This window comes from Mauremys mutica, chromosome 1 (assembly GCF_020497125.1).
Source record: "Mauremys mutica isolate MM-2020 ecotype Southern chromosome 1, ASM2049712v1, whole genome shotgun sequence".
Taxonomy (NCBI): Eukaryota; Metazoa; Chordata; order Testudines; family Geoemydidae; genus Mauremys; species Mauremys mutica.
Window position 1 is genome coordinate 117,426,656 of NC_059072.1, and position 14,188 is coordinate 117,440,843.

The following is a 14,188-nucleotide window of genomic DNA, read 5'->3' on the forward strand; positions in this document are numbered from 1 at the left end:
GGAGGATTGCAAATACTTTGGAGGATAGAATTAAAATTCAAAGGGCTCTTGATAAATTGGAGAAACTGGGCTATAGACAACCAAATGAAATTCAACAAAGACAAATGTAAGGTACCACACTTAAGGAAGAAAAACCAAACACACAAATACAGAATGGGGGATAACTGGCTTGGCAGCAGCACTGCTGAGAAGGATCTGAGAGTTGTAGTGGATCACAATCTCAACATGAGTCAATGATACAATGGTGTTGCAAATCTAGTGCAATTTTGGGCTCCATTAAGAGAGGAATAGCACACTAGTCACGGGAGATGATAATACCACTCTACTCAGTGCTGGTTAAGCCTAAACTGGAGTACTGTGTCCAATTTTGGTCACTGCTGTATAAAAAGGATATAGAGAAACTGGAAAGGATCCAGAGATGAGTGACTAAAATCATCAAAGGGATGGAATGCAAGCTATATGAGCAAAGGCTGAAGGAACTGGGTATGTTTAGTTTGGAAAAGAAACATGATAGTGGTCTTCAAATACTTGAAGGCTGCCATAAGAAAGATGGAGAAAAATTATTCTCTCTTGCCGCAGAGGGCAGGACAAGAGGCAATGGGTTCAAACTACAGCATAGCAAATTTAGATTAAATATCAGGAAAAACTTCCTAACTGTAAGAACAGTAGTACAATGGAACAAACTTCCTGTGGAAGTCATGGAATCTCCTTCACTGGAGGTTTCAAAAGGAGGCTGGATAGTTGCAACAAATTCTGCATCTTGGCAGGGTGGTAGATAACCTTGGTGGTCGCTGCTAATCCTGTGGTTCCATTATTCTATGAGGAGAGGTACAGTGAAGCCCTGGAATTTTCCTGGCTTGAAGGTGGGCCCTGAGCATATTCTCAAGGAGTAAAGCCCATCCCTTTATTTAGTGGAGTGATGGTGTAGAAGGAGGGGAATTCTATGTGGAGACACCTTCCCTCTTCCCTTCCCCCTCCCAGAGATTTTACTCCTTTTTTCTATATATGGGATGATTCAGGCCTCCATTTTTACTTTCTCTCTCTCTCTCTCTCTATTCTGGCAAAACTCCACTTGGCTTAATAAGAGTTTTGCCTGAGTGAGAACTTGGTGATTTGTCCTTCAGCCCTGTCTCTTAGTTAGAATGAATATAAAATAAAAACAATGCCCCATAACAAGCAGATTATGAATTTTAATTGACAACATCCTTCACTTACATCACTTTAATTTTCAAAGATTGTAGGTAATTACACTTATTAAAGAGAATAAAATAAAAATTAAAATGTATAAATTTGTACTGTGCTCCTAGCAATGAAGAGATTAAAACTCAGTGCCAAATTTACTTTGTCATGAATACAGATGCAATATTCCCACTGGGATGCATTCTGAAATATACTCAATATTGTACGCATCCGGGTACTCTTAGCCTACTATGAAGGAACAGATATCAAAAATGATTTTGCCTAAGGTGTTTCATGATGACCAAAAAAAAGTGTTATTTTGTGCAAAAATATCCATCAAAACAATTTTGATATTCGGTGATGTTTATTTTTCTTTTACTGAATTACATCTGCTGAAAGTATTAAAATTCCAGACCATTCAACTATACACTGTGAAAAATGAAATGGTTTCTGTCATTTCTAATGGTTCACATATAGGCCAAGGTCTGTGTTGACACAATTGGGCGCAGCACCAGTGATGTCAGTAGAGTTGTGCCCATTTATACCAGCAGAAAAATAGGACCTATCTCCTTTTAAAACAAGAGCCAGGCTCATTGAATGGGGAAATGTGCATTACACCTCCCTGTGCAGGCTTTACTCCCAGTGCTTAATGTGGGACTCAGCCCTAGATAGACCAGACTTTTGTACTATTCCTTGTGATACATGACAACTCTCTCTGCTGCACGTGCTCATATGTGCTTCTTATTGCGCTCCTAGTATTTCATCTTTTGCGGGCCATCAGTATTTCTTGATGTCTTATGAGGCCAAAGCTAGGAAAGAGGGTGTTAGGAGCTAATCTTTCAACAGTCGAGGACAGGAGGATTATAATTCTCTACCAAACTGTCAGTAGAGCAGTTGGTCATTTTTTGCAGTATTCTATCCCCATCCACTCAAGCTGAACTGGTTCCATCAACCTTTGATGGTAGATCGTTAAAACCGGTCTTGAAAGGAAAGGTGTGAGATAAATCACATAAATTCACCCACAAAAGCTTATGCTCCAATATGTCTGTTAGTCTATAAAGTGCCACAGGACTCTTTGTCGCTTTTTACAGATCCAGACTAACATGGCTACACCTCTGATACTTGAAATCAAAGGATGCAGAAGATAGAATAATACTTACCTGCCTTCCAGGTGTGCTGAGAAGTTAGTTAGTGTTTGCACAGCACTTTGCTTTTATGCATCAAAGTATTCTTCCAGGGTAGGTTCCCTCAAGGAGATTTGATCAATTTCTCTGTATCCGTTGCCTTACGTTCTTAATTTCTCATACAACACGACAACTACAGTGCATGGTTTGTTTAAAAATTATGATTCCAGAAACATTGAAGAGAACATAAACTAGGGCTGTAATTTGCTTTAAAAAATGGCCATCCAAATAAATAGGGGGAACACAAACACTGCAAATCATTTAGCCTGAAACTGCAATTAATTTCCAAATAAATTAGCGTGTTTAGTTTTTAATCATCAAAAATAAATAAACCCACAGCTCTCTCAAGCCCAGGGAAGGAGAATCCACAAGTCATATTAAAAGAACTTGTGAACTCTATTCAGCCCTGGGGCTATGCTTTGGGCACTCATAGGAGCTTTTCCATTGACTTCAGTGAGCGTAGGATCAATCCTTAGAAGTCAAATCTTGATTCAATTGAAGTCAATGGGAGTTCTGACTTTGTCTTCCATTAGACAAATGTTTGGCCCTTGTTTATAAGAGAGGACAGACAGTGCACACCACCTTTTAACAATGCAGAGCCCAAGCATGCGGGTCCACCAGCTTCACCGTATCCATATTGGGCATCAGAGCAGGTGTGCGCCATTATAGTTTAAGTCGAAATTCTGGTCTCATAAAAGAAAATGGCAAAATGCCCATCAACTTCAATGGGACCACAATTTGGCACTGAATGCAGGAGTGTCTAAACTGTGACCTGATGGCTAAAAACAGCTGATGGCATCTGGCTGCTATTGCTGATTGTAGCTGATGGGAGTTGAAGGTGGTTAATGCCTCAGAGGAGCCCCCTCAGTGCCTTGCAGAATCAAACTCCTTGTGTTCAGTTTTTTCCCTTTTTCTTCCTTGTGTTCAGTTCATTTTATCTGTGTTGTTAAAGCCGTTTCATATATACATTGGAAAAAGGCAAAAAAAAAAATAGCCATGCTCATATCTATGGTGTCTGTTTCAGATCTCAGATTTTCATGTGATTAATATATGTATTTCCCCTGATGTATTGCACTGTCCTCAACCTAGTTAAACAATTACTAACTTTATTTCTTGCATATAAAAATGCCAATTGCAAGTGAAGAATTCCTCCATTGGATGGAAAGTTTCATTTTCTAAAACATTAATAGAACAGATACAAAAGGGGTGGGGCAAGACATGATTCTCAACTGAATTCTAACACTGTAATTTACACTGCGAGATCTGATGTGCTTTCTAAACTTCTGAACTTGACCTCTTGCAATTCACAGTATCAATAGAGCACCCAAGATAATTGTATCCTTATGTTCAAACACAACTCCCTGTTTCCTACTCAAGTATTCTATCCTCTGTGTTGCTACAACTGCTTTAGCACAATTTTTATGGCTATTAATGAAAAACTATTTAACCAATTTCCATGTGCTTCTAATTACTCAAGAGAAACACTGAACCTATGAAGTTCTGCAATTTATTGGATTTTTTCCTTCCCCTCCTGTCACTGTTTAAGTGATTCCTAGTGATGCTCACCTAGTCGCTATGCAATATAATATGGGAATAGATTGTTCTAACACAATCATTCTAGCATTGAAATTAGGGCTGTCGCTCACTTAAAAAAATGAATCGCATGCAATTAATCGCGCTGTTAAACAATAATAGAATACCATTTATTTAAAAATTTGATGTTTTCTACATTTTCAAATATATTGATTTCAATTACAAGACAGAATACAAAGTGTACAGTGTTCACTTCATAATTATTTTTATTACAAATATTTGCACTGTAAAAAGCAAATGGTATTTTTCAATTCACCTAATACAAGTATTGTAGTGCAATCTCTTTATCATGAAAGTTTAACTTACAAATGTAGAATTATGTACAAAAAATCCTGCATTCAAAAATAAAACAATGTACAACTTTAGAGCCTACTAGTTCAATCAGTCCTACTTCTTGTTCAGCCAATCGCTCAGACAAACAAGTTTGTTTATATTTGCAGAAGATACTGCTGCCTGCTTCTTGTTTACAATGTCAGCTGAAATTGAGAACAGGCATTCACATTGCACTGTTGTAGCTGGTGTCACAAGATATTTACATGCCACAGGCGTTAAAGATTCATATGTCCCTTGATGCTTCAACCACCATTCTAGGGGACATGCATCCATGCTGATGACGGGTTCTGCTCGATAACAGTTGAAAGCAGAGCAGACCAACACATGTTCATTTTCATCATCTGAGTCAGATGCCATCAGAAGAAGATTAATTTTCTTTTTTGGTGGTTTGGGCTCCGTAGTTTCCGAATCAGAGTGTTGCTCTTTTAAGACTTCTGAAAGCATGCTCCATACCTCACTCATCTCAGATTTTGGAAGGCACTTCAGATTCTTAAATCTTGGGTTGAGTGCTGTAGCTATCTTTAGAAATTTCACATTGGTATCTTTTTTGCATTTTGTCAAATTTGCAGTGCAAGTGTTCTTAAAAAAAAAACATGTGCTGGGTCATCATCCAAGACTGCTATAACATGAAATACATGGCAGACTGCAAGTAAAACAGAGCAGGAGCCATACAATGCTTCCCCAAGGAGTTCAGTCACAAATTTAATTAACTCATTATTTTTAATGAGTGTTATCAGCATGGAAACATGTCCTCTAAAAAAATGGCCAAAGTATGAAGAGGCATATGAATCTTTAGTGCATCTGGCAATATCTTGTGACAACGCCAGCTACAACAGTGCCATGCAAATGCCTGTTCTCACTTCCAGGTGACATTGTAATTAAGAATTGGGCAACATTATCTCCTGTAAATGTAAACAGACTTGTTTCTCTTAGCGATTGACTGAACAAGAAGTAGGACTGATTGGACTTGTAGGCTCTAAAGTTTTACGTTGTTTTATTTTTGAATGCAGGATTTTTTGTGGGGATAGGGAATAGTTATGAAGCTCAGATTTTGATCTGAACTTTCCCAACGTTTTGGGAGTATTTGGATAATGATGTAAGCAGAACAGAACCTCACTCATACTTGCATAGCTGTACTGGCATGATGGGGTTAACATCCGCTGCAGTCGGGGAGAGGATAAAACATTGTCCACCCCTCCCCCAGCACTGCTCCAGAATTGTCCAGCAGAGACCCTGCCAGAGTCTGGGTGCACTGGGAACTAGGTGATCCCCCAGGCCACGTGTGGGTGGGGGTGTGAAATCTGCAGAGAGGAGCCAGCCACAGATTGGTAGCAAGAGATGAAGCCAAAGCAAGGATTTCTACCCTGGGTGGGAGAGTGCATAAAGTGGAGCCCAACCAGGGTCATCCCTCCCGTCAACATCTTCTTAGTCCAGTGGCACAAGGACCCAGATGGTGCCTCCACTCCCACCTCATGGCATGATGGAGAGCTGTAGAGAATAGCCAGCCAGAGACTCCAGCCAGTAGGAACAGGAGCAGCCAAACAGCACAAAGTGCTCTGACTTTCTTTGCCCACTGCTGATTGGCTGTTTGCTCCAGTCCTCCCTTCCTCCCTGCCCTCCCCCTTCCTCAGGATCTTCATCTCAGCTTCACTCCACACCTGCACCACCTTACCCTCTTCTCCTCTGCCCTGTCCCTCTCACCCTCTTTGCCCTCCCTTTTCTTTTCATTTAGCTGATCCCCTCCCAAGTATCACCCCATCCCCAAAAATGGTGGACCTAACATGACGGTTGCTGCCATCCCATTGTTCACTTTGCTTGTGTCCTATCCCTTCCCCACTCTGTGTCTATCTTGTCTTATTAGACAATATTGTTTCCTTATGCTCCTCCATCTACCTGTATCCAGCTGCTGGCTCTTGGTTTATACTTAGGTTGCAAGCTTTTGGGGCAGGGACTGTCTTTTTCTTGTGTGTTTGTACAGCACCTAGCACTGTGGGATCCTGGTCCATGACTGGAGCTCCTAGGCACTACAATAAAACAAATAAATAATAATAGGAACAAACTCTCACTTTTTTGTTAGTCTAGTAAATGGATATAATGGGCCAAATTCAGTCCTAGTGTCAGTAAAATGAAACCCTACTTGTTTCAGCAAAGTTAGAGTAGTTTACATAGAGGTTGAGGGTATTTTTTTACAGCAGGATACATAACAAGGGTTAGCTATCTCTCTGCAAAAATCCTAGTGGAGACAAGAGACTGTCATTTTTACTTCAAGCAACGTGAGGTCAACCACAGGTGGGAGATAAAATGTTGACCTTGATCTAACTACATCACGGTAAAAACTACCTGTGCCTCTCCACTAGGATGCTACAGTAAAACAGCTAACCTGCATTCGTTATCCCACGATTTAAAAAAAAAAAAAAAAACTTTTTTGATGAGGACATTTGGCTCAATGCCTCTAAAAGTACTGATAGGAAATACTGAGTCAGTGTTGAGATTACAAACCTGGCTTCACTTGCATTCAAGGTGATGGAATTTTTGCCCCTGGTTTCAGTGGGAACAGGATCAGACTGTAACTGCATATTAATATGAATCTGTGCAAAGTATCAGGACCATGGGATCAGGCCTGCAATCAGGGGTGAAAGTAATCCGGTACGGGCTGGTAGGGCATACCGGTAAAAAGTGGCTGCCGGTACTGGCCCGTACTCAGCTGATGTTAAAGCACTGCCATGGCAGTGCTTTTAGGTACCCTGGTTAAAGCACTGCTGTGGTAGTGCTTTAACATCATTGCCCCTTTTGCCCCCCCCCCACCCTGGGCTGCTGCCGGGGGTGGAAAAAGGGGCAGTTTCCCCGGGGCTGCAATTTAAAAGGGCCTGGGGCTCCGGCCGCCACTGCTGCTACCACAGCAGCAGCAGCCAGACCGCTGGGCCCTTTAAATTGCCACTGGAGCCCTGGGCGGCACAGGCCAGGCAGTGCGGATGGGCTGGCTGGGGGACACTGACCCCAACCCTGCCCCTTCCACCGAGGCCCTGTCCCTTCCGGGGGCCGGAGCCCGGTATGTATGGAATGTTACTTTCACCCCTGCCTGCAATTGACAAAAATACAGTAATCTTTTCCTTTTCTTTATTCCTAGTATCTTTAGCTCTCATAAATCTACAGTTGTTTTGGAACCTTTCTGCAAACTCTTGTGTCTATAAATGTGAGCCAAATTCTGTACTGATTTACATGCCTTGCCTCCTATACAAGTAGGAGCTTTTTCTCCCCCATTGCAAATTGGAAGAAATTGAAAACCCATGTAAGATTTTTTTTTTAAATATATAGGAAAAATCACAAACAACAGCTCAATTATATTCATTTTTCTACAAAATACCCTTAGGGTATGGACAATTAAGTCATAACATTCCAGCTGAAATTCAGACTGATGACAAATGGAAAATTTTAAATCTCTCTTATTGGCTCTCTAATATTTATAACGAGCTCATCTCTAGTGTTTTCTAATTCCAGACCTTCCTTAAGCAGGCAATATTTTGTTATACATGTTATGTAAAGTAGTATTTCAATGCTTTAGCTATGCATTTCCATTAATATTTTCACTAACTGGAAATTCACTCTTTCAGTAATTGGAAATTCATTTCTTTTGCTTATTTCAGGTCCTAAATCTACTGAACAGAAACCTGGAGTGCAGTTAGTCATATCCTATGAGAGCACCCACCTGACAATATTGTTGAAACATATGAGGAATATTGTAAGTCCTTTTGTTATAATTGAACTCTAACATAAGATTTTATGTTAGCAGAGTGCTGTGCTAACATTAATCCTCACAATGTCCTTGCAGATAAATACATTTTACAGTAGGTTGTGTGACAGTGCTTTTCATTTAACATATTTGATCTCTTTCAACCATGTTTGATGCCAGGGTGTGGTACAGAAACTAGCACCATTAGTTTCATGGCCAGTGATGATCTCCTACTGGCAATGCACAAAAGATTAGGTGTCCATAATGGCTCTTTGAGCTGCTTTAGATATAACTGATTCTGAGTTGTTATTGACTCCTGCCAGGAGTAGGTGGAGTCACATGACAGGGGCTCTGTCCCTTTCTTGGTAAAGTCCTAGCTGGAGAGAACTTGCTTATCTACCCCTAAAGTTCTTTCACGTGGGATTGTACAGGTATGTCAGCTCTCCTGTTTAACATATATGTGAAGTTCAGGAACATCATTTGCGATTGGACAAGGGGGCAGAGTGCCCTCGGGACTTTTCATAAGTCTATGTGCTCCATTCCCCTCCTCCCGCAAATTATAACCACATATAACCTTATATGCTGACAAAACTCTCCCCTGCGCCTCCCCCTGCCATTTTTTCTGAAGTGACTCCCTTGGTGAAGTTGCTAGAGGAAATACTGAGGTGGGTTAGGCTGCAATGTCATTGGTATGATGACAATGCTCAGCTCTACTCTCAGCAGACCTTGATGGTAAAATTATCTGCTTTCCTGTAGTCTGGCTGTGATAGGACTGGCAAGGCTCAGTTCAGACCAGACTCAGGTGATGCTGGTTGGCTTAGGGGATCTTGTGAGGGCAGTATGCATTAATTCAGCTAAAGTGGTATGTCTGCTCTTTGATATTAACAGCCTCCACAGGCTCTGGAATCCCCAACTGCTCTTTTCAGTCTCAGGTAATGGCCGTGGCTAGAAGACCCTTTCATTACCTTTGTTTAACTAGGAGATTGTGACATCTCTTCCATGCTATGGACCCAACTGTGTTCATTCATGCCTTTTTCACCTCCAGATTAGATTCCAATCACTCGCTCTAAATGCAACTCAGCCAAGCCTCAGCCAACACAAAATGAGACTGGTTGGCTGTATGAGTCATATGAAGCCTGCATATCCCCAAACTATTCTCTATAGACTCCCCAGACTTCTGATTTGCAATTCAGTGTATTCATTTTGATCTATAAAGTCCTAAAAGATTTGGGTCCTGAGAGACTGTCTTTCTCTTTCCATGCACCATCCTGAGAGTTGAGATTTCACAGGATACATCTGCTGATAGGTCCTATTTATATGAACGTTCTACACTATAGAAGATGCTTCCTGTGTTATTCAAATGGAACCCGTGCTTTTTACCTTTGGGGTACAGTATAAGGCCCTTTGGGGTGGGGAGCATCTCCTTCAGGCTGAGTAGCTGGTGAAGCGAATTTTGGTCAGAACATTATGCTCTTAGTGTTACTGTGTGTATTGTATTTTTTTCCACTGTACTTATGCTGAGAGGCTCCATGATATAGGGGGGTGTGTGTGTGTGTGTGTGTGTGTGTGTGTGTGTGTGTGTGTGTGTGTGTGTGTGATAAATCTGTGGTTGGGTAGGATGAATACTTGTATGTGTCAGATGTGGGAAAGTATAGTAGTAGTATGCAGTTTATAAGTGTAAGTTTTTCTGATGACTTTGTATGGATGGTTTGCATGGATTACAGGGGCAGCTTTAAGATTCTCAGAGGTGGCTGAACTCTGTGTGTCCATACTTTCAAATGTTTAGGCTTTTTAATGTATAATTAACTTAAAATGTCCTGGCCCTTGTAACTCTACAAAGTTCCATTTAAATTAGACCTTGGACGGGCCTGAGCAGCCATACTCAAGTGTTCCTGGACCAAGGGTTTGGTGACCTAGAAGTTCTTTATCCTATTAATAATCTCTTCAACCATCCAATCCCTTAGATCAATCTGTCTGCCTGACTCTTTTGGGGTTAAACAAGGATTTAAAAGTATACCAAGTTTATATTTTATTCAACACATATTAAATCCATTTCAGTTCTATTCAGTCTTTTTCAGTGTCTTACTACTTACAATATTTTTAGTGGTTCATCTGCACAGAAATTAATTTGCCACCTTGTTTTATTTCAAAATTTATAGGAAATACTTTTTGCACTGGTTCCCTCCCCCTTTAATTTATTCTTTAAAATAGAGGATGATGCTTTCAAATGTTTAAATAATTGTATTAGGCCAAATTCTTGCTTGGTGTAACTTCATTGAACTCACTGGAGTTTCAGTAGATGAATTTGAATCACTGAAGGAAACATTAATTACTATTTGTATTGTGGTAGATCCTCGAAGCTTCATTCAGGGATCAGGGCCACATTGTGCTAGGTCCTGTACACACACAAAATAAACAAGGCAGTCCTGCCCCAAAGAACTTATAGTCTAACTATATGATGAGAGACAACAGGGGGAGAAAAATAAACGGGTTGTGAAAGAACAAGGTACCTGTGAAACTACCATGTTTATAGCCATTGTCAAGTGTTGTGTGGGCTTCATGGCAGAGGTAGGCTTTAAGGAGGACAATGTAGTAGCTTTGCAGCTTTTTACAAGGAGCTTCTCCCGGGCATATGGGGTGGCACAGGAGAAAGCAGAGAAGTGTTTAAGGTATAGTTGGTCTGGTTTGTGGAAGGCTGGTTTTGTTAGCAAAGGTCAGGATTGACAGCTCTATAACTATATAATTTCAGTCCATGATGCATTATTTACCCACTTTTTGTAATACCTAGAAAGAAGGTTGGAGAAATAAAACCATGTATCTGATGCCCAATCTCTGATCTTAGGTCTTCTTCAAGATGTACCTGTTTCTCCCTAAAACAGGAAATATTTCAATCATCAGTGAAAGAAGTTCTTAAAGTCTTGCCTGAAAACAGTCTATTGAAATATACTTTGAAGAATAAAGTACAGAGTGAACTTGTTTAATAGATTTTAAGGCTAGAAGGGACCATTAATCTCACATGCATCCGACGAAGTGGGTATTCACCCACAAAAGCTCATGCTCCAAAACGTCTGTTAGTCTATAAGGTGCCACAGGACTCTTTGCTGCTAATCTCTGCTAAACTCCTGCTTTATCCAGGCCATAGTTTCACCAAAGGAATTCCTGCATCTTCCCCAACAACTTGACTAATAAGACAATTTGAGCAGCAATGCATGCAGAGAGTTGTAGAATTACTTGCAAAGGCTTATGCACATTTCAGCTTAAACACTATGGGTAAACAATGAGAAAGAAGTTCTGTTAAACTAGTGTTGACTGACATATTTAACGGTGCTACCAACCCTCATGATTTTATTGAAAGTCTCATGATCAGTAGTGTTTTTCTTGAATCCCTAGTATCATGTGAATACACCAGATTCTCAGCTTTGAATAATTAAAAAAGTAAGTTTATAGCCCTCATGGTAGCCAAGAAAAGCTTGAAAACATGACCCCTAAGGATGTGAAAGCCAGAAGATCCATGAAGAGTCAACATATTTTATTTTTGAAATCTCATGATTTTGTAAACCAATGATGATTTTTTGGGCCCTGACTCATGATATTTGAATGCTTCGAGTTGGCGATACTATATTAGTGCAGAGATGCAGTGAAGTTGGAAGGCTATAAACAAAGAGGTAAACCTTGGCAGAGGGAAGGAAACTAGAGAAGGGGATTGGGGAGTAGTGGGGAGGAGAGTGAGGGAGAAAGATAGATAGAGAGTGCCTCAGAGAGAGGGTAGGGCAGCATGACGACTGACAGAGTTCCTGACGCTGGAGAGGGAGACATAGGGCTTGTCTCCACTCACTGGTGCATCAACGCTGCGACAATCAATACACCAGCGTCTAGTGAAGACCAACTAAATCGACCACATATTGCTCTCCCGTCAACTCCAGTACTCCACCAGAATGAGAAGAGTAAGGGGAGTTGACAGGAGAGTGTCTCCCGTTGACATCGCGTAGTGTGGACCCTCCAGTAAGTAGATCTAAGCTATGTCGACTTGAGTTACGCTACTAATGTAACTCAAATTGTGTAGCTTAGATCAACTTTCCCCCATAGTGTAGACCTGCCCATAATGTTCAGGGAGAGGAAAGTTTGGTCTGGCATCTGAAACCTGGCAATCACTGTATGGAGGAAGAAAAAAACAAGACTCAGACTTTGGCTACACTTGCATTTCAAAGCGCTGCCGCGGCAGCGCTTTGAAGCGCTAAGTGTAATCAAAGCGCCAGCGCTGGGAGAAAACTCTCCCAGTGCTGTCCGTACTCCACTTCCCTGTGGGGAATAACGGACAGCGCTGGGAGCGTGGCTCCCAGCGCTGGGGCTTTGACTACACTGGCGCTTTGTAGCGCCGCAATTTGCAGCGCTGCAGAGGGTGTGTTTTCACACCCTGCTGCAGCGCTGCAAATTTGTAAGTGTAGCCAAGCCCTCAGAAAGCCAAGAGAGGGACCTGGCCCATTAGAAGTGGGTGTGGGATAGGGAGAAAAAGGGTGCTCTGTAAACATTGAAAGACAGACTAGGCACTGGAGGGGGGGAATCTTTAAAGCTCAGCACATGCAGTTGTAGCAGAGTAACTGTTGTTAATACTCAGCGTGACAAGGTGGGTGAGGTAATGCTAAGGGAAGTCTTTATGGCTAAATTAATCTAAATATTATCATGAAAATGCATCAAATTGGACTCTGGAAACTGACACCAAAGTGGGAAGGAATCAAATGTCCAGTGTGGGGATTTGACTAAGTTTCCCAGGTAAGTCAGGCTGCATCTCTCTGTCTAGTAGTCCTGTGCTACCAACACTGCCTCCGTGCAAGTGCAGGGAGCTGCAGCAGCTGCAAACACCTTAATGCTGCTGCCCTGTGCATTTGCCCCATGACAACTAAACCAGATGCACGTGTAGGCTACTGGATGCATTTCCCAGCCAGACATGAGGGGGAGTGGGGACAGCTTCTCAGACTTTTCTCTAGGCTCCAATTAGCAAAAGATGCCACTGATTGAATTGGCCTCGTTAGCACTACAAAAAGTAATTTTCCCTCTGTTGATATTCACTCCTTCTTGTCAACTGTTGAGAATAGGCCACTTCCACCTTGATTGAATTGGCCTAGTTAGCACTGTCCCTCCCCCCCCACACACACACACTTGGTAAGGCAACTCTCATCTTTTCATGTGCTGTAATATATATACTGCTTACTGTATTTTCCACTCCATGCATCTGATGAAGTGGATTTTAGCCCACAAAAGCTTATGCCCAAATAAATGTGTTAGTCTCTAAGGTGCCACAAGGACTCTTCATTGTTTTTGCTGATACAGACTAACATGGCTACCACTCTGAAACCTGTCACCCATCCTTAGTTCACTCCAGAACTTCCATCCATCCTTAGTTTATTCTAGACATTGGTGGGGAAGAGTCCCCGCCTGCCAAATGCCCCGCTCTCCATTTACCTGCCTGTTTTTAAAACATAAATGAAAACAAAATTGTCCCCAGATAGATTGTGAACAAGAAAAGTTTAAGTCAATGCAAATACATCCATATCCAGGCCCACAGGGATTGCTCGAACAGATCTTACATGTAGGGGAAGACAGTAAATCCTGGAGCATGGATTTGCACAGAGCTGGTGGGATAGCCAGGAACCAGGAATTAACCTAACAACTGCATCAGTGCTCAGTATACCTGTACATGTGCAGAGATCTGTGCCAGCTGAACCAACCCATTTCAGAAGTTCAGAAAAGATTTGTTCAATATTTTCCATTTTCCCCCCTCATGAACAGAGTATCCTAGCATGATATGGGAGCATTAGCTCAATGTTGACTCACAGAAAAGAATGCTGCCTATTGACCAGCACTACTTCCAGATATGTCCTGGTTTTCCCTGGGACAATAATCTAATAAGCAGCTAGATTGAGTCCTTATTTGAACCAAACTGTTGAACATTCTGAGGTTGGCCCATCACTGCTAGTGAACAGAATAAGGTGCCTGGGGAGAGAAAATTGATGGCAAAACGCATTGCCAAGTGATCTCGGCGTTTCTTGCCAATAAATGTAAAATGTTGTTCTAGTTCAGGAAAGCATGTGTGTCTGCTGAATTCTGAATCAATCTGTCTGGGGAAAAATGTATTTAAAGAAAAATAAACTTCTAAAATCTTTTACAATAC

The 14,188-nt window shown here is 41.4% G+C and overlaps 1 protein-coding gene across 1 annotated transcript in view; it reads left to right on the top strand.

Annotated features, from left to right (window-relative positions):
- The window catches only part of LOC123345139 (phosphatidylinositol 4-phosphate 3-kinase C2 domain-containing subunit gamma-like), a 270,359-nt gene that overhangs the window by 238,291 nt on the left and 17,880 nt on the right, over positions 1-14,188 (top strand). The window contains exon 31 of the mRNA XM_044981863.1: positions 7,934-8,028. Within this exon, the coding sequence (XP_044837798.1) occupies positions 7,934-8,028 (95 nt within the window). The remainder of the gene's footprint in view (positions 1-7,933; positions 8,029-14,188) is intronic.